A 24391-nucleotide genomic window follows, 5' to 3' on the forward strand; every position below is an offset into this window, starting at 1 on the left:
TCACCGCTGCCCGTCACGCACACCTATCATGGCCGGTTATCATGCTGAAGCAGACTCTACCATATACAAGCACAGGGAAACTGCAAACACTTTGAGCGAGAGGAAAACCCACAATTGTGCTTCTTAAATAAATAAGCAACGCTTATGGTCCCAGTGCCTGCGAGTTAAAGAGCACTATTTAAACACAATACAAAGAGCAAAGTAAACATTCCAGGCTTGGAAAACACTTTGAGTTGGATAGCCTGTAGCTGTGTGGGCTTATATCCCTGTGAAAGGTGGTTAATGCATGATCTGGTTAAAATAAGTCAGATAAGAGTTTTTACTTTTGTACAGAAAGCACGCTGTGAACTTCAGCAGTGACCTACAGTTCGTTTTACGAGCTTAGCATCCTGCTGTTTGCTGATTTGCATCTCACAGATGCTCCACATCAAAAGATTACAATCTTTACTACAAAGCTTATTTGCACTTAATTAGCTTGTCTTGGTTTCATTTTGCAAGTGGCGAAAACATGCTAACGTTTATCCTATAGCAGACTTTTAGGCTCCGTTTTTTTCTAAACAAATGTCAATATAGCAGACTAAATCTTTCTGGGTGCCAAATTTGTCATAGCACAGGGAAAGAGGCCTCAAGCTTGAGGCCTTTGCTTGTCATATTGAATCCCGAAGCAGTGAACCAGAAAACTAAAACTGCTCCCATGTTCCATTTCTTCCTGCATCAAGCTCCTGCCATGATCAATTCAAGAACAGCTGAATGTCCAGCAGCTTCAGGTCGTGTGGGAAATCTCATCACAATCCCTCAGTTGCTCAATGTGTAGCAGGTCAGCAATAAGATATGTGCAGGCCATGCTCTAGCCTCTTTAGCTCCTCTGCTGTTTATCAAGAGTGACTACTTGGCTGTGTGGTGGCGAACTGCTTCCCTCCAGAATTTGCATGCTAGTAGCTTGCGGCTCCCAGTGGTGTTCAGCATCTATGGCACGGGGCTTCGAAGTGTAACACAGACATGTCAGCCTACCATGTGTCAGTAATTGATAATGTGTGCAGCTTCCCTCAGCAGGCAGCTGACTTAAATCGCAACTGAAAAGCAAGCAACTTTTTTTTTTTCTTGCGTTCCAACACAACCCCTTCTCCTTTGCTTTTTTTTGTGTCTCCACCTCATATTTTCTTTCTCCATTTAGTCCCACTGTCTTCTGGTCCCTCCTACTTTCTTTCCCGCTTTTTAAGCAATCAACTTTCTTCTGTAGAATTCCGTCTGTACTTTAACCTCCGTTGGTTTCCCCATATCTTTGGTCTCTCCAAATCTTCTGGTCTCTTGGTCTCCCTCTCTTCCCTCTATTTTTGGTGGAAAAAATGAAATCAAAAGGAACTGAAGGATAATTTCAGTTGATAGCGGCTTTGCCATTAAAACTAAAACGTTTAACCCTTCCATTCACCTGCTACTTCACCCCATACCCTAATACCTAAAAACCTCAACTTTCACCCTAATAATGCCTTGTGAAGAGATCAATGCATCAAAGATTGTTTGATGTGTGAAAGCTTTTGATCCAACACTTTCGAGCCTACGTAGCCATATACTGCTTAATGCTGTCTGTACCTCGATAGAGGGCGGACAAGGTGAACACCAGTACTGAAAAGAGAAAGCAGCTTTTTGGTTTCCCCATTAGAACAGCCAGGGGTGGAGCTCAAACCCCAACCCTCTCAAGGGGATCTTTTTCATGCCAATGTTAGTTAACATGTGTGAGATATGGGACAGACAGGGGCCCCTCGTCACATTCTCGGGGGGGGGGGGAGGGGATGTATTATGTTGCATTACGTTACTGAGATTAGCAACAGTCACGGATAGAACCTCAGGCAGCATTCTCAGCATCCCCAATGTCCATCCTTACCTAGGAGCTGCTTATCCTTCCCCTGGATGGAACATCTACATATTTCCCAGTAAAGTCATGTGTGAGTTTGTATTGCTTTGGTAGATAAGATACATCAGCGAGGGGAAAGACGTGAAAATGGGAAGAGAGCAAGAAAGAGAAAAGGAAGAAAAAAATTGGAAGGAAGGGAAAAGGGTGGGATGGTGGGAAGGGACATCTGCTACACCTATAAAAAATTACGTTAAGAAACAGATTAAAAAGTATATTGAGCTACCAACCCCGGAGTAGACAAATCCATATAATTATCCAAAGAACGCCATACATCACTAGCAATTGAAGGCAAATCATGTTTTCTTTCAACAAAAGTATGAGCTCCACGAAGATATGAAAGGTAAGAAAGAAGATGAAAAGATTTCCACTCTGTGTATAATTTTAACAGCAATGGATAAGAGCAAATCTAAGAGCTCCAAATCCGTATTAAGAGGTAAAGGGGTTAACTATAGCCCATGGACCCAGCAAAATCATAGGTAAAGAGAGAACCATAGGTGTATTAAGGATTAGTGATGAATGTTTTTGTATCGGGCCCCAAAAGGAGTCTAATAGTGTACATTCAAAGAACCTATGTTGATGGTTGCCTGGTACTGAATTGCAGTTCCAACAAAGTTCACTATCTCTTAATTTCAGCTTATGCAAATGAGCAGGAGTCCAGTGCAAAACGTACATGGTGAAGAATTTAGATTGAATACATGAAGGAGCAATTTTATTACGTAGAGACAATTTCCGAATCAGTTGCCATGGATCCTGTGAAATATGTTTAAAAATATTGTCTTAGAAATTGTGAGACCATTTAACACAAGTAATCATGGCTTGTGAAGGCAATGGAGCAGATACAAATTTATACATTTTAGAAGCAGCATGGCCTGAGTGTTCCCAAAAAGAAAGAAGTGAGATAATAACCGAATCTGTAGAAACTGGTATCTTAGAAAGTTTGACTTTAAGCTTCAAAAAAGTGTAAATATCATTGTTATTGAGATTATCTTTTTTGGCTCGGAAAGAAAAAGGAAGAGGATCATGATTAGTATCATAGAGGTCTTTCACCAGTTTGATACCCTAGGTGGTCCACAAAAAAGCAGTGTTAGGTTCAATGTCAGTAACACGCTTAGGATTAAACCACAAAGATGTCCATCTTGATTTATGAACTTGTTTTGAAACTTTCTTCTTAGTGTATTTCAGCGCACTAACTGTATCTGATATAATACGCTGAGAGTGTACTAATGTAAGTTTTGAGGCTGTGAGTAAAGAAAGAGGGCAAAAGGGAGCACACAACTCTTGTTCAATATAAATCCATGGAGGTATATGCCAGGATTCTGGTTAGAACCAAATTGCTCCCTGAGCTGCCAAGCAAGAAATCTGGTATAGATTCCAGTCCCGGAGGTTACAGCCTCCCAATATAGAAGGTTTACTAAGATATTTGTAAGCAATTCTAGCTCTCTTATCATTCCATAAAAAACTTGAAGTGATTACATCAATCTCATGAAATAAAGAGGATGAAAGCTTTATAGGTAGCATAGAAGATAAAATATTAATGGTTGGAGTTATCATTTTATGAGTTTGTAACCTACCCCACCAAGAAATATATTTAGGAGACCAAGAGGACAAGAGATCCTTAACTTTTATTATGTGGGATTCATTTATAAGTAACAGTATCTGAAAGATCTTTACAGAACCAGATCTCCAGATATTTAATACAAGTGGATTGCCATTTAAAACCTGAATCACCCTAGTGAGAAGGAAGACACAGAGTTAAAGAGAAAACAAAATTGTTTCCTCTTAAGAGTATCGCCAGAAACAACCGAAAAAACACAAATAATACTAGAAATATAAAGGATTGCTGAATCAATGTCTTCTGAAACAATAAGGACATTGTCGGCGTAAGGACCTTTTTTTTTTGTGTGTTCCACATTGGAACCCTTTATTCTCAGAATTCAGATTAAGTAAGCAGAGAAGTGGATTAATAGACAAAAGAAAGAGAAGGGGTGAAAGTGGGCACCCTTGCCTAGTACCATGGCGAAGATTAAAAAAGGAGGATGTTGTGTCATTAATCATATTAGCCTTAGGTTGTGCATAAAGAGCCATAACCATATTAATAAGAGTTACCAAGGATATGAGATTCTAACACAGATTGTAAAAAAGGCCAAGAAACCTTGTTGAATGCCTTTTCGTCGTCAAGGGCAATCGCCACAGATGGCAATGACGAAAGCTTTGCTTTTTCTAAAATGTGACAGAACATACAAACATTGTCCCTAGCCAAGCCTACCCATGACGAAACCTGTTTGGGAGTCATGGATGAGATTAGGAATGTGACATTCTAGAAGATTTGCAAAAATGTTTGCAAATATTTTTGCCTCCATATTTAATATGGAAATGGGGCAGACGTTTTTTGGATTAGAATGATCCTTACCTTCTTTTGGTATGACCTACAATAGTAGCCTAAGCGGCCATACCCGAAGCCTTGAAAGAAAGAACATAGTTGGCGAAAATCCTTTCAAGGTATTTAATTATCAAAGAAGTAAACGTTTTATAAAAGTCAATGGGGAAACCTGCCCGGTCCGGGAGCTTTCCTCAATCGAGTAACCTTAATAGCCTGAAAAATCTCGCCCATTTCGAATTGTTTACCCAACTCTATCATATCGTCATTCGAAATAGTAGTAGTGGGGAGAGTGTTAACGAACTGTTGGCAGGTAAGCTTAGTGCATTGACTTCAAGGGGTATATACATTTCCATAAAATTCCGGAAAGACTCCAAGAATTTCTTGGGTATGAAACTATTTCAAACCGGTTTGATCAGTAATAGGAGTAGTATTGGTATTCTGATATTTGAGGGTACCAGCTAACAACTTTCCAGCTCTTTTCCGTAACAATAATTGACGAGATTTTTGAGCTCTTTTAGTAACTATGGAATTAAGAGTATTTTAAATGTTTAATATCCTGCAAAAGAGATTTGTCTTTAGTATGTCTATATAATTCCTCTTTTCGTTTAATGTCATCTCCCAGAGATTGAAGAGATTTCCTAATATCGCTGTTTCTTTTGGCCATTTTTTTTAAATGATGTGACCTCTTATAGTACACTTAAATGCATCCCATATTACTATTGGAGAATCCACTAATAATTCATTCTTTGAAGAAATGAAAAATCTCGTCCTTAAGTTCTTTGACCTCAGCATCATCCTCTAAGATTTCTGTGTTTAGACGCAAATTACGGGGTCCTTTAGTTACCCGTAAGATTAAGAATGGTTAAAGAGACTGCAGCATGATCAGAGACCACTATTGGATGAATCATGACATTTATAGTATGTTTTAAAAGAGAAGAGTCAACCGGAAGATAATCTATAGGAGAGAAGCTAGAATGAGGGGAGGAGAAAAAAGTGAAATCGCTACATGTAGGATTGTGTAATCTTCAAGCATCCAAAAGATGATGAGACTAACACATATTAAGCATATGTTTGTGTCCCCTAGGGGGTCGAAATTTAAAAGCAGAATGCCTATCCAAAATAGGATCGAAGGGAAGATTAAAATCTCCAATAATTGTTCTTGAATTTTGTGGAATATCAGTACGTTTTTTTTTATTTATTGCCCTCCAAAAATGTGGGTCATCTGTATTTGGAACATATAAATTCATAACCTATAGATCATCCGAACCATTAGTCAGATGAGTGAACAACCATCTTCCGTTGGTATCCTGTTCAGCTGAAACTATAGATAAACCAGATCTTTTAGAGATAAGAGTAATGACCTCATTTTTCTTCCCAGCAGCCTCCGAACATGAAGCATCTAATTACCCAGTCTTTCCTCATAAGGAGAGCTTCTTTAAAACGTATCTTAGTCTCCTGAAGCAAGGTCAAATCACCATAAACTTACAATAATCTAGAATCTTGGCCCTCTTAACCGGGTGATTCAAACCCCTAACATTAAGGGAAACTACATATATACCGGGCATTGATATACATGGATTATGAATAGTGAATACTTCTGGTGAAAGAGTACAATGGCAATTAAAATATAGTTAAAAACAAAAGGAAGTGAAGCAGATGTCCCAATATTAAGCGGAGGAATGAAGAGAAGGGAAAAGAAAAGAGGGTTCAAATGCACTCCAGAAAAAACGGAGCAATATCGAAGCCCAACGCCACCAGGGGATATCTATAAGGGAAATTGCACGGGGAATCCACGTAGATGAGCAACAGCAGAGGCTACCATTATCGGTGTAGACAAGTCCAGTATAAACAAACCGCAGAGCAACAGAACAAATGTTACCATGCCAAATACATAACCATTTCAAACATATCACTTGGGAGTAATATTGGGTAACAGGAGAATAAATAAATATAATATAAATGGAACGTTTGCAAAGAGATGACCTTTCATGAGCAAACAAATCATAACTGTAATAGCATAGAAATTCCATTGTATACATACTTCAACCCATTCATAAAGTTCATTCAGATCAATTCAGAAGTGATACGTACAATATATAAAATAATTATCCAACTATGAAGTAATAGCAAGCTATGAGCATGAATATTAACGTTATGTCATTTATGAGATACATCTTTAACTGTGGCTCTGAGTTCAGAGCAACATAGATATATAAAATAGTTGGGGAACGTTAGTAGACAATAACACAGATCGTTGGTGATCAGTGAAGTTATTAAATAACCTATAGCATCTCAACAAACTTGCATAGAAAAAGGGAGCAAAGATAAAGGATAAGTGATGGAATACTTACCTATAGCAAAGGAGCTATAAAGCGAAGTTCGAATTAATAGGAGAATAATTTCATAAACAATGTCATTCAATTAGAACAAAATATTAGAAAGAGATTAAGTAATGACATTTCGTAAGCAAACAAATCGCATTTGTAATAGCATATAAATTCCAGCTTATATATACTTTAAACTAAATATAAAGATCATTCAAATAAATTCCAAATTGATATGTATAATATTATAAATTAACTTTACAACTATCAAGTAATAGCAAACTAAGCGCAACAATTAATAGAGATGCATCTGATAATGACATAAATTGTGGCAGTGAGATCAGAATAAAAAAGATATATAAAATAATTGATCATTAGTAGAGAATAATGGATTTCATTGGTGATCAGTGAAGTCATTAAATAATATATAGCATATAAACACCCTTCCACAGAAAAAGGGAGCAAAGATAAAGGATAAGAAATAGAATACTTACCTAAAGCAAAGGAGTTATAAAAAGCATAAGAGTAATAAGAAAATAAGTTCATAAATAGTCATTCAATTAGAACAATACACCTGAAAGAGACCATATCAGCTAGGTATCCCAGTATTATATAAAGCATATCTGTCGAAGTTGATCCCAAAAAGAACTAAATACTGCTTAAGGTACTGCATAGTACTGTATAGAATATCAATTATCACAGTCTGGCTTATCCAGAGTATGAAAAGCATCAGTACAGTTGCAGCAAAATGTATTATAATCTCAAACACAACAGAGGCTCAATCAAACATACAATAGAACCAACATAGACAGTTATATGGAATATTGTAACTATTTGAACATGCAGTGACCTTACCAAATACTATTCAGCAACAAAAGGAAAATGGTTATATGGGAATATTGGAAACAGGCCAGGTCAACCTATACAGATAATTAGGAACGAGAAGTACCAGGTAGAGAATCCGAGTCCATCTGGGATTTAGATTGATTATCCAAGAACGTAGAGAGATCTGTAGGTTCATAAAAGTCTGTGGATGACCTTTGAAAATGATCCAGAATCTTGAGGGCCCAGAAATTAAAAATGGAATTCTCATATCAGTGCGCCTTCTGCATAGATTGTGGAAGCTTTTGCGACTAATTACGGTGTCTCTGGCAAAATCTTGCGAAATACTTTTTTCTGATGGATACATCTGCCAGTGGATTCCTCACCTTGTGAATATATCCCCTGTGCCAGCAACATTCGGAAACTTTTGTAGCAGTTCACGCCGATGAGGTCGAAGACGACGTCACAGAGACACGGCTCCGCTCGCGACTCCGCTGACGTCACCGGCTCCATAAGAAGACCTAGTCGGCGTGATGACGTCAGTTCCCTTTTTTCCGCGCCTTCGACACAAACTGTTTTCTGGATTCTCTCTGTAGCTGTGTTTGATACTTTGTTTTCTGCTGGTATCTCTCTCTTCTTGTCTCTCTTCTTGTCTGCAGCTGAAGATGTTGACGAAGAAGTCCGGGTTTAAGCCTTGCCGGGAGTGCGGTAAGCACATGTCAATAACGGATCCGCATGAAGACTGCGTATGGTGTCTTTCATCGGACCACGATGTTGAAGGCTGTTCTTGCTGTCGCAAGATGAGCTCAAAGGCTCTGAAGGAGAGAGAAGCCAAGTTATTAATCGCCAGGATGAAAAAGGAGGAAAGAGGTCCGAGAAGATCAAGGTCGAGGGCGGCGTCGAAGTCTACTTCGGGCATGCTTCTAAGACCAAGAAGCATAAGAAAAAGAAGAGGCATGGATCTCGACATCGCTCGGACAGGGATACTGCTCCGAGATCTACCTCGACGTCGTAAGGACACTGTATCTCCTTCGCCTGTTCCGGATTCTCCTGTTGGCCTGTCATCGCCTGTGGCTTCACCAGAGCATTCTCCGGCACCGGCTCCATCTCCGACGCCAGCTCCATCTCCGGCTTTGTCTACGGTTCCGATGGAAGAGCTTCCAGCTCCGGGCGAGATTCCACCGTCGGCGCCGATCGGCCCGAGTCAGTGATGCCTCAGTCTGAGCCATATCCATCGTTTCCAGGCCCAGGTCAAGATCCGACGCATTATCTTAATGCTATGTATGGGGTCTTCTCCATAGCCTTGTACCCCTCTGGCACACCTTCGGGTCCTATGGGTGCTATGGCCTTCAGTTTGGGAGTTTCCCAAGCTTATCCTCAGGCTCCCTTCATGCCATTTTTTCCAGCGACACCGTCTTGGCATCTACCGCCGCCGAGGACATCAACGCCGCTCCCTTCTTCACCGGCGCCGACTCAACCTCGTTTGACGCCAGCTGTCCCTTTGGATCCGCGCTCGACTCCGGCGCCTTCGGATTCGGTCATGGCGCCGCCGACTCCTGCTGTGAGGATCAGATCTAGGAGGGAGGCCCAAAGGGTACTAGAGGAACAGAGGTACCAGATGTAGGAAGTGGAAGAAGGTGAGTTGATGGAGTCGGAAGATCTGTTTGAAGAATTGAAGGAGGCTAGTGGCCTGGATTTGTTGCCTGAATGGGTGATTACCCCTCCTGCTGATGCTCCTTCAAAGGATGTGGCTCCCTACCACTCTGTTATTAAGAAGGCAACTGAGCTTCTGGATCTGCAGTTGCCATCTGCAGAGTTTAAACCAACCATCCTGACAGAGGTTCTACACACTCCTTCTTCCGCGTCTGAGCCTTTGCTCCCTTTTAATGACTCCATTATTGAGCCGGTAATGGAGGTATGGCGTAAGCCCTTCTCTGCTCCTGCAGTTTCTAAGGTAATTGCTAGGAGGTATAGGGCGGCTCCAGGGGACCCAGACTTTTTAACATCTCATCCTTCTCCGGAGATTCTGGTGGTTCAGGCTGCCTGTTCCAAGAGATCTACAGGTGCTTTTCCCCAAGTCCCGAGTGACAGGGATGCGAAGAAGTTGGACCAGTCGGCTAAGAAAGTCTTCTCTTCTGCCAGTATGGCTTTAAAATCGACAAATCCCACCTGTCTTTTGGGCTGATATATCCATGCCCTTTTGGATTCGGCTAAAAAATTGGCCCCAAAACTGTCGGAAGAAGATAGACTGAACTTTAATGAGGTTCTGGCGGATACCCAAGTGGCTGCACGTCAGGTAATCCAAAGTGGCTTAGATACAGCTGATTCTGTCACAAGGATTATGGGTTCTTCGGTTGCCACGAGGAGGAGTGCGTGGCTCAAATCATCCGAGTTCTCCCCTGATGTGCAGGCAATGCTCCTGGATTTGCCTTTAAATGGCTCTGATCTTTTTGGCAAAAAAGCGGATGCTGCGCTCGAAAGATTTAAAGAGAGTAAGGCCATGGCTAAATCTTTGGGCCTTCAATCTCAGCCTAGGCGCTCGTTCAGGAGGTACAGGGGCTTTGGAAGGTCATCCTTTCGTTCATACAGCCCAAGCAGCAGCAGCAGCAACAGTAGCAGCAGCAGAACACTCTGTATAAGAGCTACAGAGGCAGTCAGAGGTCGCACTTGAGGTCATTAGCTCTCCTCCTCCTCCTTCCTCTTCTTCAGCCCCTCCCACCACTGTAAAGCAGCCCTAGATCCACCATTCTGGATCAGGCTGGTCCTGTGGGGGACCGGCTTACCCATTTTCTACAAGATTGGGAATCGGTTACTACAGACCTTTGGGTTCTAGATCTTGCAGAAAATGGGTATGCCCTTGCCTTTCGGGAATTCCATCCAAATTACCCTCCTTGCCAAGGTGTTTGCTCGGAGGACCACCTTCTTCTCCTGCAGGAGGAAGTCTTGACATTACTAAAAAAAAGTGCGATAGAGGTGGTTCCAGACCAGGAAAGGGGTCCGGGATGCTACTCCCGGTATTTCCTGATTCCGAAGGAGGACGGCAGGCTGCGTCCAATCCTGGATCTCAGGATCTTGAATCTTTTTCTGAAGCAAGAGAAGTTCAAGATGCTCACCCTTGCACAGGTTCTTCAAGCGCTGCATCAGGAGGACTGGATGGTGTTGATCGACTTGCAGGATGCGTATTTCCACATCCCCATCCTGAAGTCACACAGGAAGTATCTCCGGTTTACGGTAGGGTCGCAACATTACCAGTTTGCGGTCCTCCTGTTTGGTCTTACTACTGCACCTGGAGTCTTCACCAAGGAGATGACAGTCCATCTAAGAAGATCGGGGATTCCAGTTTTCCCCTATTTGGACGACTGGCTGATCAAAGCAGAGTCGCCAGAGGGTGCTTCATCATCTGCAGGATACAACTCAGCTGTTGTACAGATTGGGTTTTTCGTTAAAAGTACCCAAATCCCACCTGCCCTCTCAGCGCAATCTGTTCATAGGGGCGGTACTGGACACTACTGTGTGTGTCGAGCATTCCCTCCTCCACAAAAGATTCTCATCATACAGGAAATGATTCCCTTGTTTTACAATGGAGCGGTTGTTCCAGTCCTGAAGGTCCTTCGTCTGCTCGGTCTGTTCGCCTCCTGCATTCTGTTGGTCAACCATGCACGCTGGCACATGAGGGCACTCCAGTGGTGCCTCCTCAGGCAGTGGTATCAGCACAAGGAAGATCTCGGAGTCTGTGAGGATCTCCAGAGAAGCTGCAGCGGATCGGTCTTGGTGGAGTGTGGAGGGCAATCTGTCGCAAGGAAAGCCCTTCCATCGGTGGCCACAGTGATAACGGATGCATCCACTTTAGGGTGGGGTGCGCATCTGGGGGATCTGGAGATCAATGGTCTTTGGTCTCCAGAGGAAAGGTTGCTTCACATCAACCTTTTGAAATTGCAGGCGATACGTTTGGCACTCAAGGCCTTCTTCCCTTCGCGGTCAGTCGGTTCAAGTCTTGATGGACAACACTATCGCGATGTGGTATGTCAACAAGCAGGGAGGAGTGGGGTTGCGTTGTCTCTGCAGAGAGGCCCTGCGTCTCTGGTCCTGGGCTCCGGATCAGCAGATTTGTCTGATGGCAAATCATTTGGCCGGGGTTCTGAACGTACGTGCAGACCGTCTCAGTCGGCAGTTCTCTGCCGACCACGAGTGGAGGCTACATCAGAAGGTGGTTCGTCACGTCTTCCGGACGTGGGGAACTCCTCGGGTGGACCTTGCCACTCACAAGAATGCTCACTGCCAGCCATTCTGCAGTCACCAGTATCCGATGCAGGAAGAGTTGTGGGGACGCGTTTCAGTTGAGATGGGACTCACATCTCCTTTACGCGTTTCCTCCCATACCCTTGATTCCTCGGGTTCTGAGGAAGATTCGCCAAGACTGGGCCCAAGTCATATTGATCGCCCCGGATTGGCCAAGAAGGGTGTGGTATACAGATCTTCTCCACCTCTCCTCGTGCCCTCCGCTCCGTCTCCCTCTGAGGGCAGACCTCCTCTCGCAGTCGCAGGGGCAGGTTCTACACCGCCACCTCCAGAACTTACACCTTCATGCCTGGAGATTGAACGGGGAAACCTGAATTCTTTTTCTCTCCCGCCGGATGTGGTAGATGTAATTTTGTCTGCCAGATGTCATTACACTAAATATCTATTCCTATAGGTGGTCTAAGTTTGTTTTTTGGTGCGGAGAGAAATCTATTGACCCTTTGAGGGCTCGTTTATCTGACGTTCTTCAGTTTGCCTTGTCTCTTGCTCAGCAAGGCTTTGCTATAGCCACTGTAAAGGGATATCTTTCGGCCTTGTCGGCTTTCCTTTGCTTGCCGGATCAGCCGTCTTTGTTCAAATCTCCTATTGTTTTACGATTTCTGAAAGGCCTTACAAACAAGTTTCCTCCGACTCCTTTTATTGTGCCTCAATGGGACTTAAATCTTGTCTTAACTTAACTGATGGGTTCTCCTTTCGAGCCCTTACACAAGTGTCCCTTGAGACTGTTGTCTTTCAAAACGGTTTTTCTCATTGCGATCACCTTGGCAAGGAGGGTAAGTGAGCTTCAAGCTCGGAGTTCAAAACCCCTGTTCTTGACCATTCATGCTGAAAGAATGGTACTCGGGACCAGGGCTGCTTTTCTGCCTAAGGTGGTAACTCCTTTCCATCTGGGGCAGTCCATTACCCTCCCTACCTTCTATCCTCCCCCTCCCCCTTCCAAAGAGGAGGAGAGACTTCATCGCTTGGACCCTAAGAGGGCGGTGAGCTTCTACCTTGATAGGACTAAAGACTTTCGAGTGGACGACCAGCTCTTCGTGGGCTTTGTTGGCTGTAGGAAAGGCAGAGTGGTGCACAAGCGCACCCTTTCCAGATGGATTGTCTTGTGCATCAAGATATGCTACTCTTTGGCCGGTAAGGAACCTCCAGAGGATTTAAGGGCTCATTCTACTAGAGCTAAGTCTTCTACGTCTGCCTTGTCTGGAGGTGTTCCTGTGGAGGACATTTGTAGGGCGGCAACTTGGGCCTCCCTCCACACTTTCGCGAAGCATTATTGCTTGGATTCTGAGGTGAGGAGGGACTGACGTTTTGCTCGTTCCGTCCTTCAGAACTTCTTGGTATAGAAGGGTGGACACCCTCCTCCGGGAGTGGGACTGCTGTGGGAATCTTTTCACAAGGTGAGAAATCCACTGGCAGATGTATCCATCAGAAGAACAAGTTACTTACCTTCTGTAGCGCTTTTTCTGGTGGATACAGTATCGGCCTGTGGATTCCTCACTGACCCACCCGCCTCCCCATTGTCCACCCTTGTATAGCTACAATTCTAATGATGGTGTTTCAAGAATAATTTGTTACTGTCAAAGGCAGTGTGTTATTTCTTTTGCCTTCATATATGATCTCCACACTGTGTGTGTTGCTTTGTATATTATGTACTGTGTATACTGTGTATATATTGCTGTCAGTCCGTCCGTGTGCCTCGAAGGCACGGAAAAAAGGGCGGAACTGACATCATCACGCCGACGAGGTCTTCTTATGGAGCCAGTGACGTCAGCGGAGTCGCGAGCGGAGCCGTGTCTGTGACGTCGTCTTCGACCTCATCGGCGTGGACTGCTACAAAAGTTTCCGAATGTTGCTGGCGCTGGGGATATTCACAAGGTGAGGAATCCACAGCCAGATACTGTATCCACCAGAAAAGGTGCTACCGAAGGTAAGTAACTTGTTCTTTAGGACCTTCCCATTGAATCGTCTTGATCTTCCTCATTTGTGATAAGATTTGATCTGTATGTTGTAAAGGTTTAAAAATCAACTCCCTAGGAAAAGACATGTTTCTGGGTTTAAAAGTTGGAACCCTGTGAACTCGATCTATCTCAGTCGTCTTCTTTTTTTTTTTTTTTTAAGAGAGATTCAGGACATTTGGGATCCTAGTAAGTACGAAGTCAATTACTGAAGGAGCAGAATTCTCACTCTCCTCCGGTAATCCAAAAATACGAAGATTACTTCTGCTATTCCGATCTTCCTGTTCAGTTAGGTCTCTCCTTAACGATGTAATGGAACGTTCCAAATTTTGGATGTGCCTTGCTTGTTTATTTGTATAATCTTCTACGCTACTTATTCTTGTCTCAGCGTTAGACACACCTAATGAAAGATCTTTAAGGTCATTACGAATTGCTGCGACCTCCACCTGAGGTAGATCTGTATTCGTTTTGGTACATTGAGCTATATCGTGGACGGTATTGAGCTTGAGTAATATAGCTTCTAAAGTTGAGGCAGAGTCAGAACTGCCTTTCGCCAGCAAATCCAGGGTAGGTGAAGAATGTTTGGAGCGTTTCAGCTCCCTTTGGAGTCTGTCTTTAGTCTTACCAGCCATACCTTCAGCCATTGAGTAAGCTCATAATGACCACGATCAGATAACCTTAGTATGTTCTGAGAAGAGCTGGCAAAGCAATAAGAATGAGCCACTAATTTACTACTATGAGGATAAATAATATGCCTGCTGTGCGTATAGAATCTCATTCTATACACTGCAAATCACATACCCAAAGCAACGCCAGAATTATTCATGAAGAGAGAAGTATCAGTGCTGTAGATTTTGAGTGAAAAAAAATTCTGGGGTTTGGTGGGTATGAGGAAGAATTAGCGCCAAACAGTTGGAAATTGGTCAGCGCTCTAGTTTTCGACGCTGACGCGGACACTCTGCTTCAAAAACAGCCGATGACGCACCCGTGCAGCGGACGCACGCAGCGGGCGCGCCAGAGGCAAGCCCGTCTGCGCCAGACCGGGCCCAGGGGCCCGAACCCTTGCCAAATTCCCTCTAGATAAACTTCGCTACAACAGGGAACAGCTCAATAAGCTCAGAGGTGAGGTTAAGAGTGAGTGTGTTCGTTATGTCGCCAGATAGGATGAGTACTCCATGTGCTTACTGTGTTTTTAAATTCTGCCCTACTTTTCTACCTTCTATAACCATAGAGGGCAACAAAAAGATTGATGCTCTTACTTAATTTCCAATCCCTTCCTAAGCACTCGACTGAAATACACTTGCTTCTAGAAGAGAAGAGCCCAGATGTTCTGTTTCTAACTGAAACATGGTTAAATAAGGATTCAGACTCTGCTATAGTCCAAGCTCTCCTCTCCCCCCCCCCCCCCCCCCCCCCCCCCCCCCAACAACTGTGTTATTCTGAGGCAAGATCGTGATTTCGGCCGAGGTGGTGGTATTGCCATCATTTATAAAAATAATTTTAGATGCAGGTCTACCATAAACCCCTTACCTGACTGCGAGAGCTTAGCCTTTGCGATCAGTTTTTCGTCTACCTGCACCTTTTCAGGAATTTTGATATATCGTCCCCTGGGCGCACTGGGCCACTTCTGCAAGGATCTCCCAGATATTGTAGCTAACTGTGCCAGCCTTTCACCAAACTTTTCCATTTTGGGTGATTTTAATATACACTTTGATGATTTGTATTCCACCTCTACATTGGATCTTATTGAAGGTCTGGAAACGTTTTAATTTAAGCAAAGAGTGTATAGCCCCACCCATAATCAAGGTCATCTGCTTGACCCCATATTCTCTTATCTACAGGACCTTGTGGTGGATGATCCCATCCGGTTCCCTGGTCGGATCGTTTCCTATTACCAATCACTTGGACCCCACAGGACTCACTGTTGCCTTTTGCCAGAACTAAAAAATGTGGCCGCATCTGGGCTAAGTTACCTTTGGAAACATAGGCAACCAAGTTAAAAAACACTACTCCTACACCTCATCCTAACCCTATCGTCGCTAGTGATAATTTTAATAGTTTGCGTGAATCTTCGCTTGACATAGTCCTCCCCGGGAAAGAATCCCACCATTGAGTAGGAATCAATTAAAAAAAAAAAGCCTGGTATTCCCATAAACCCAGGCAACTTAAACATGTAAACAATGTGAAAGAAAATGGAGAAAAGATTTAGCGGTTATCAACAAAGCCAAATACAGAGAGGCATTAAAACTCTATAAAAAGGAAATAAAGGCCGCTCAAGCGAGTTTTTATCATGATAAAATTGTTTCAGCGGCCAACTCCCCCCTGGGAAATTTTTTAAATCGCTAAATCCCACCTACCAGTCCGACCATGGCTTCCGATAGCGCCCAGCGGCTGTGTGATGAAATAGCTGAATTCTTTTCTGCCAAAGTCCAAAACATATATAGGACTTTTTTACAAACTAATTCCACAAGTGATCTTGTAACTCCGAAACAGCAAGCCTTGCTAGAAGAGTTTCCTCTTCTAACTTTACCTTCCTTGCAGGGACTTCTGAGGCAATTAAAATCGGGCTCCCCATAGACCCCCCCCCCCCCCCCCCCCCCAACCTCCCCCCTCCCCGAATATTTTAAATCGGGTCACTGAAATAGTATCTCCGGTTATTCAGGATGTGATAAACACTTCTCTTCTAAGAGGACTGGTGCCTCCCCTCTGCAAAAAGGCAAGGGTCAAAGTTCTTTTGAAAAAGACAAATCTTGACCCTGAGGAATGGGCTAATTATCGGCCTTTCTCTCTCTTGCCAGGAATCAGCAAATTAGCTGAGAAACATGTTAACTCCGTACTGTCAGCCTTTTTGGAAAATAACAATTGCCTTCATTCCACGCAGACAGGCTTCAGATGCCAACAGGGCACGGACACTGCTCTCATTGCCGTGATAGAGGAGTCTAGGAAAATTTTGAATGATGGAGGCTGCGCTGCTCTTATTTTGTTAGATCTTAGCGCAGCCTTCCACACTGTTAATACCAACTAATGGTCCAAACACTCAGAGAGGTGGGTGTAGCTGGAATCGCCCTGAACTGGCTTCAGTCTTTTCTTGAAAATAGACTTTTTACAGCCTACGAAGATGATGCTGCTTCAAAGCCGATTCCTTTGAGGTGTGGAGTCCCCCAGGGATCTGCCTTAAGTCCTACCATGTTTAACATCTACATGAGTTCTCTGGCAGAAATGGTGCGTCCATGGGGGATACAGATAGTCACTTACGCTGACGACACCCAACTGGTGGTATCCCTCAGCCAGCAGGACAAATGTGACTGGTCTTACCTTATGTCTCGGGAAGGTTTCTGAGTGGATGGACAAGTCATTTTTTAAATTGAATGGAGCAAAGACAGAACTCATGCTTCTTGGTCATTCTGCCCCCGCTAATATAGACTTTCTGTGGCCCAGTTGCCTAGGCCCCTTACCTGCTCTGAAAAAACAGATCAAGGATTTGGGAGTCTGGTTTGACTGCAATTTGAACTTTAAAGAACAAGCTCGCAAAGTCGCAGCCAATTGCTATGGACTCCATAGGATGATAAGGAAGATTCTCCCTATTCTCCCTATTCTTCCTTTTGTCGCTAGACGATTATTAGTTCAGGCACTGATACTCTCTCGGCTGGATTATGCGAATGCAGTCTGTCTGGGAGCGCCACAAGGCACCACTAAGACTGCAAATTGTTCAGAACTGTGCAGCCTGCCTATTAATGAACATTCCCAAACGTAGTTCAGCCAAACCAGCCCTTACTATTTTGCACTGGCTTCCCATCCAGGAAAGAATTAGATTCACGGCAATGTGCATTGCCCATAAAGCTATTTCCGGGAAAGGTTCACCATTGATTCACTCTTTGGTGCAACTCTACCACCCCAATAGGACTTTGAGATCCGACAATAAACGTTTACTCGCAGTTCCCTTGATCAAGCGATCCCGAACTGGAGGTCGTCTGTTTTCATACAATGCAGCCAAGTTTTGGAACCGGCTCCCCGATCATATATGTCTGGAATCTAATCATCCTAATTTCAGAAAACCGCTTAAAACTTTTCTTTTCCGTGATCTGCTCTTAGTTTATTAGGTGCCACATTAAGCGCTGGGATGCCCATGGGTAGCCATGCACTATATAAATGTGTATTCATTCATTCAAACAGCAGAAACGCCAACATTTCTGAAGAATATGTGGTAAAAATCAAGCACTGAATTATGCCCCATTAATAAGACTAGAGCCTGCCAACAGGAATAGCACCACACAATAAAGTTCCTGTCAGTGGCCGCCATCTTGTAGCCTCCTATGATAAAAGAAACTAGCACACCCAGCACTGATAGATATAAATTCCAAGACCTATGGTTTATTATTCAAAGTTGCTGCACCCAGTACCTCTGGTTCAGAATGAGAAATAATTCTCCGTGGGGAGCTTAGAAGCTGACTCCAGCTCTCATTCACCATGACATAACTGCAGCAGTGGACGCCATTTCAGAGCACTGTACGGTCTAAATACCTCACGTGTAGTAGCCAACCAGCATTGAATTATATCCCATTCTTAAGTCCAGAACCTGTCAGCAGGAATTACACAACACAATGAGGTTCCTGTCAGTGGCCGCCATTTTGTAACCTCCAATGATGAAAGAAACCAGCACTCTCAGCACTGATAAATATAAGTTCCAAGACCTGTGGTCTATTATTTAAAATTGCTGCACACAGTACCTCTTACTCAGAATGAGAAATAATCCTCTGTGAGCAACGTAGAAGCTGACTCCAGCTCTTACTTGCCGTGCCGTGACGTAGCTGCAGTAGCGGACTCCATTTCAGGGCACTGTCATGGCCAAAATACTTTGCGTGTAACAGCCACCAGCAGGACAGATTAGAGCATGAAAAAAAACTCTCCCAAGAGCTCACGACTGTTCCGCCACTCCAGGGCACAAGTCCTAAAAAAAGAAGTGGGGGGACGCTCCAAGTTAGGTGGTGTCACCGGAAGTGACGTCACGACAGGAAGTGACGTCACGAAATGTAGTCCCCTCTAATTAGAAATGTAGTTCCCTCTAATTAACAAAGGTTACAAGGCGATGGGGGCAGGTTCAAGGGGTAAAGCAGAATGTTTACTTTGGAATTCGTCACCGTATTGACACTCAAAGGAGCCGGGAAATTAAAGCTGCGCTTGTTCGGTGCGTATTTATTGGCCACAGTAAATTTGCCAGTCTCCGTCTGAAATGCATGAATACAGACTGACCTTTTCTAATATACGCCCACGAGCGTCCATCTGTCATACTGAACGGCTCCATCAACGTGAAACAACTTAAAGAGCTCTGTTCGCCCTCTCTCGACAATAGGAGGTGAGGTTTGGTGAGTTCTGAGCGTGCACGCAGGTGCAGACTCGGTACCGGCTCCATCTTTTGGGTAGGGGGGACGGCGTCCACCCGGTAAAAACCCGGTAAAATAAGTGGGGGGACGCCGTCCACCCGCGTGGTACCCCGACCCGAGCCCTGCGCCACTCTCCGATCGAAAATCACCCGAAACACAACAACTTGAGCGTCCACACCGGCGATACCGCGGAGCTCAAAAAAATGCAGCCATCTTCGCTGCGTGTAAAGCCACTCTCTCCTCCTACAGGGATTTCATGTTTATTGCCTCAAGCGTAATTTACCCCTTGTATCGGAGAACCTGCTGCGTTTTGGTTTTCCACTACTGGGCACTATTTGCCCGAAAATGCAGCTGGCTTCCAGCACCTCCATCTCAGCTGGCAGAAATGGACATTCAAACAAATAATGGCATTTCTGACCCTCTTTCTAAAGAAGGAGAAAATGCACAAGCAGTCCCAGCTGTATTGTGTTTATTAGGTCTGGTATTAACTAAGACCGTTTCATTTTAGTAAAATGTTATGTCTATATACTGTGTACAAGGGTGTACGGTGAGATTACCACTGCCATAACTTTTGACTTTGCTGGTCCTTTTCTCTTTTTGGTCCCATTGATTGGGTTTTCACAGGCTCCAGTAAGACCCACACAAGAGGTGCAACAAAGTTAGTGGCAGAGCAAGCTTCCTGCCATGGGACAATTGCTTCAGCTTGTACAGTATGCAACACGTATATTGGAGTCACTTGACTTTGGGACATGGAAGCACAGGAGAAAAGAGCATGTGACGGCATCGAGGGGGTGAGTGTCGAAGAGGGGCTGTGAGGTACTGTGATGGCAGGAGGATGAGGGGACTCATGTCCCTGATGGCATCGCCTGCGGGCACAGAAGGTACAGGCATGGGTGGAGAGACACAGTCGAGACCTTGCATAGAACACACTTGGGTGTTCAGACTGGGGAGGAATGAGAGTCCCAGAAGTAGGTGAGGCTGAGGAGGGGCACCGTACACAAGCAGCACAGGAGACCTGGTATCACAGGAAGTAGAGGCTGATGGAAGTGGACTGCACGGCCATGATGTGGCATAGGTGCAGGTGTCACAAGAAGGTGCCATTGTCGAGTACATGTAAGTCTAGCACGCAGGGAAATTGAGCTAGAGTTGGAGAAAGGCCAAGAGGCCAGTGGAAGGGAGCATCAGGTGAGCAAAAATGTGGCATAGAGTGGGTGGGGAAGCAGAGGGTGTGATGGGAAAGGCACACAGGAAAGTATGCAGTTACTGTCTGGAGAACCAAGGCAGGGTCTGTGCTGCACAAGGCACTTACAGGCGTAATGGCGAAAGGAGTTCTGTAAAGCACAGGCAGCACAAGGTGCAGCATGGGCCGCCTCATTGCAGTCTACCTCCACCTTATGCATACGCACCAGTGATAGGCCATTGATCGGATTATGACGTGCGCATCAGTGGTAGAGCATTGATCACATTATGACACACACTCCATTTATAGAGCATGGTTCGGATTATGACATACACGCCAACAAAAGAGCACTGATTGGATTAAGACCAATGGGGCTGTCCTCTATGAAGAATGGTTGGGCGGGTGGGAAAAAATACATTACACTTACCTTCCTGGCGTGCTGTTCTCCTTGCTCGGGTTTTCTCCAGGCAGCCAGGCTCCAACACGGGAGCCCTATGCTGTCTCTAACCCAGTTGTCTTGGACAGCTGAGTTAGCGAGGTTTAAAATGCGCTTGTGTGGCTGGTCGTCACAAGATGTCCGGCCAAAGAGATGTGCACTTTAAACTTGAAGTTCCCTGCCCATCACTGCTTTCTGATGTTGTCTGACTGGCAGCAGCAGAAAACCCCGCCCCTCGTCCTGACGCTCGGCTCGGGACAGGGCTTTACAAAATAAAATCATACTAAATGAACTTTATTACCATTTTATTTTTCCATCTCTGGGTGCAATTTAGTGGGGCGACGCTCCTCCGCCTTAACGGTGAAGCCGCCCCTGATTATGACATACACCTTAGTGATGGAGCATTGATTGGAAGATGACATGCACACTGGTGATAGAGCTTCGATCAGATTATGACATACACCCTAGTGACAGAGCATTGATTGGTTTATGTTTTGCCGTGAAAAGTCCAGGCCTGTTTAGTCCATTAGTTCTACGATTCGCTCCCAAAATGTCATTTTCTATTCAAGCTTGGGCAGAGGCCACGTCTTGGCGCTTCTCCTTTTCCTATTGTTTGTGATTTCCGAACTTTGACAGTCTTCAGAAAACACAGCTATCCTAGAAGAGTAGTAGGGAGTATTCTGTTTATTACCTCAAGTGTAGCATCTTGGTTTCAGTTTATTCATATATGCCCTAATCTATTTTTCTTTATTTTTCTTTTCAGGCCTGTTTCTTAGGTTTCGAAGTTGCCATGAAATGCCTTAACTGGCTCGCGCCAAATATGTGATTACTCTGGAAGCAGTTCTTCGTTTTAAAGGAGGAATTAGTACAATAGGAAAACGACGGAAACTCGGCTGCTTTGAATGATGGAAATCACTGGTGAAATGAAAAATGTGTTTTTAATGAATTGTTTTGCCTTAATTTCAAAGGTACTCTTCTGACACAAGCCATAACTGATTTTTTTTTCTTTTTTTAAACTTCACCAGGAGGTTGAAGTCCCAATGAAATCCGCTATTCAACCAAACCTACAGGAGAACTGATTCTGTGTAACATCACTGTGTATCATCCCAGAAGAGGGAACCCCTCTTTTGTTCTTCGACTGTTGACCATGTTGGCTCGTGCCTGGTACCTTTGCAGTTGCTGCACCAGGTGTGCATAGGATAAATAACTGGGTAAAGTGGCTTGTTAGTTACATGAGACCTGCATGTGCCAGCTGGGGCTTACATCTAAGCCTGCTGCTAAATGCATTCTGCATGAACCACTCAGGTACATAGACTTTACTTTCATTAAATAGGACGTAATCAGTAGCCTCTACCTCCGAGCCTTTTGCCTTATAAGAGACTGTGATTGTTAGAGCTCATAGAAGACTTCTGGCGCTGCACTAAGGAACATGTGGCAGTGTGGAGGCTATGCCATAACAGTCCGGTTATTAATCTCCTAACCAGCCAGATACAAGGCGCTACAACACGCTTTTAGCGCTAATAAACTTACGGTGTAATTTACATATGAGACAATTGTGTCTAGAAACAATAAACACTTTAACTTTCTTAATGCTTTCGTTGTTTCACAGTTATTTCTATTTATTCATTCTCTCCTTATCGATTCTTTCCAAGAATCAGAGCTATTCTAAATAAGACCACGTTCATGAAACCGGGGTTAAAAAAATATCGCTCATTTATGCCCAGTTCAGAACACCTAACAGGGCAAAGGCGACTTAATACACCCAAACCAGAGATCTACAATCAGCCACCTCCTACCTGACACCCCCCAGCCGGAGCTCCTATATCAGCCAGAGCTCCTATATCAGCCAGAGCTCCTATATCCGCCATCTCCTAACTGACACACCCCAGCCAGTGCTCTTCAATCAGCCGCCTTCTACCGGACATTCCACAGCCATTGATCTACAGTCCGCAACTGACTACCTGACACCACCCGGACAGAGATCCCAAGTGAACCACCTACTGCCTGACACACCCCAGCCAGAGATCTTCAATCTGCAACCTACTACCTGACACACCCCAGCCTGAGATCTTCAATCAGCCGCCTCCTACAGAACACACCCCAGCCTGAGATCTTCAATCAGCCGCCTCCTACAGAACACACCCCAGCCAGAGCCTTTCAATCAGCTGCCTCCTACCTGACACACCCCAGCCTGAGATCTTCAATCAGCCGCCTCCTACCTGACACACCCCAGCCTGAGATCTTAACTCAGCCGCCTCCTACCTGACACACCCCAGCCTGAGATCTTAACTCAGCCGCCTCCTACAGAACACACCCCAGCCTGAGATCTTTAATCAGCCACCTCCTACAGAACACACCCAGCCTGAGATCTTCAATCAGCTGCCTCCTACCTAACACACCCCAGCCAGAGCCTTTCAATGAGCTGCCTCCTACCTAACACACCCCAGCCAGAGCTCCTATATCAGCCAGAGCTCTTCAATCAGCCGCCTCCTACCTCACACCGCAGCCAGAACTCTTCAATGAGCCGCCTTCTACCTGACACACCGCAGCCAGAGATCTCCAATCAGCCGCCTCCTACCTGACACTCCCCAGCCAGAGCTCTTCAATCAGCTGCCTACTACCTGACACACCCCAGCCAGAGATCTACAATCAGCTGCCTCCTACCTGACAACCCCCAGCCAGAGATCTACAATCAGCCATCTACTACATGACACACCCCAGTTAGAGCCCTTCAATCAGCCGCCTACTACCTGACACACCCCAGCCAGAGATCTACAATCAGCCGCCTCCTACCTCACACCCCAGCCAGTGCTCTTCAATCAGCCGCCTTCTACCGGATATTCCCCAGCTATTGATCTACAGTCCGCAACCGACTACCTGACACACCCCGGACAGAGATCCCAAGTGAACCACCTACTGCCTGATACACCCCAGCCAGAGATAGTTAATCGGCCTCCTCCTACCTGACACACCGCAGCCAGAGATCTTCAGTCAGCCGCCTACTACGTGGGGCAGTTCATTCAAGTGAAATACGGAGTTGCTGCTTCAAAGCGGCCCAAGTATTTCACAGGGCAGGAGGTAATCTGCCTTCACTTTGAGGAGGGATGATTAGAGATCCCTTTGCAGGCGGTTGCAGTGAGTGACTGCACCTGCCTGCAAAGGGATACCTGGAGGATCCATGGGACCCCCTTTTCCTCCAGAGGGTTGCCATCAAGGGGCACACTGACAGTGCTCCACCTTTTATGGCACAATTTATTGCACGTCCTAACAGCTTCTTTGCCATTGCTCATCCATCTATAATAGGTCCCAGGTACAGAGGCAAAGAGAGAACCTCATTTGCATGGAGTCGGAAGGCCCTCTTGAGATAGCGCTGGTACTACCTTTGTGGCAGCGGTAACAGTATTACAGAACGAGCCGCACACGCGTCTGCTGCTCCTTCTGTGATACCAAAGAGCTCCTGGGGTGCACTAAATGGCTGCTCATGCCCGTTGTGCTCTTGGGGCACTTTCTGTAATACAGCCCGTGGGCTTTTCTATTTCCAAACAGTTCATGCACACAGGTTTGGACACTCTGCACTCTTTTGCACTCCACCGACTTGGAAGGAGTTTGTGTTTGTTTGGGGCGGAGAACAGGCTAACATGGAGGGGTATGTTCAATTGCAGGATATGCCCTTTTGATGGACAGTGCTTCTCGGGCTACAAAGCT

At 44.9% G+C, this 24391-nt stretch overlaps 1 protein-coding gene across 1 annotated transcript in view; it reads left to right on the plus strand.

The window, feature by feature from the left end:
* The window catches only part of SLC25A20 (solute carrier family 25 member 20), a 157916-nt gene extending 135640 nt beyond the window's left edge, over positions 1-22276 (plus strand). Inside the window, exon 9 of the mRNA XM_085624354.1 lies at positions 21450-22276. Within this exon, the coding sequence (XP_085480480.1) occupies positions 21450-21512 (63 nt within the window). The 3' untranslated portion in view covers positions 21513-22276. The remainder of the gene's footprint in view (positions 1-21449) is intronic.
* Positions 22277-24391: the final 2115 nt, after the last annotated feature.

Source organism: Triturus cristatus, chromosome 9 (assembly GCF_964204655.1).
Source record: "Triturus cristatus chromosome 9, aTriCri1.1, whole genome shotgun sequence".
Classification (NCBI taxonomy): Eukaryota; Metazoa; Chordata; class Amphibia; order Caudata; family Salamandridae; genus Triturus; species Triturus cristatus.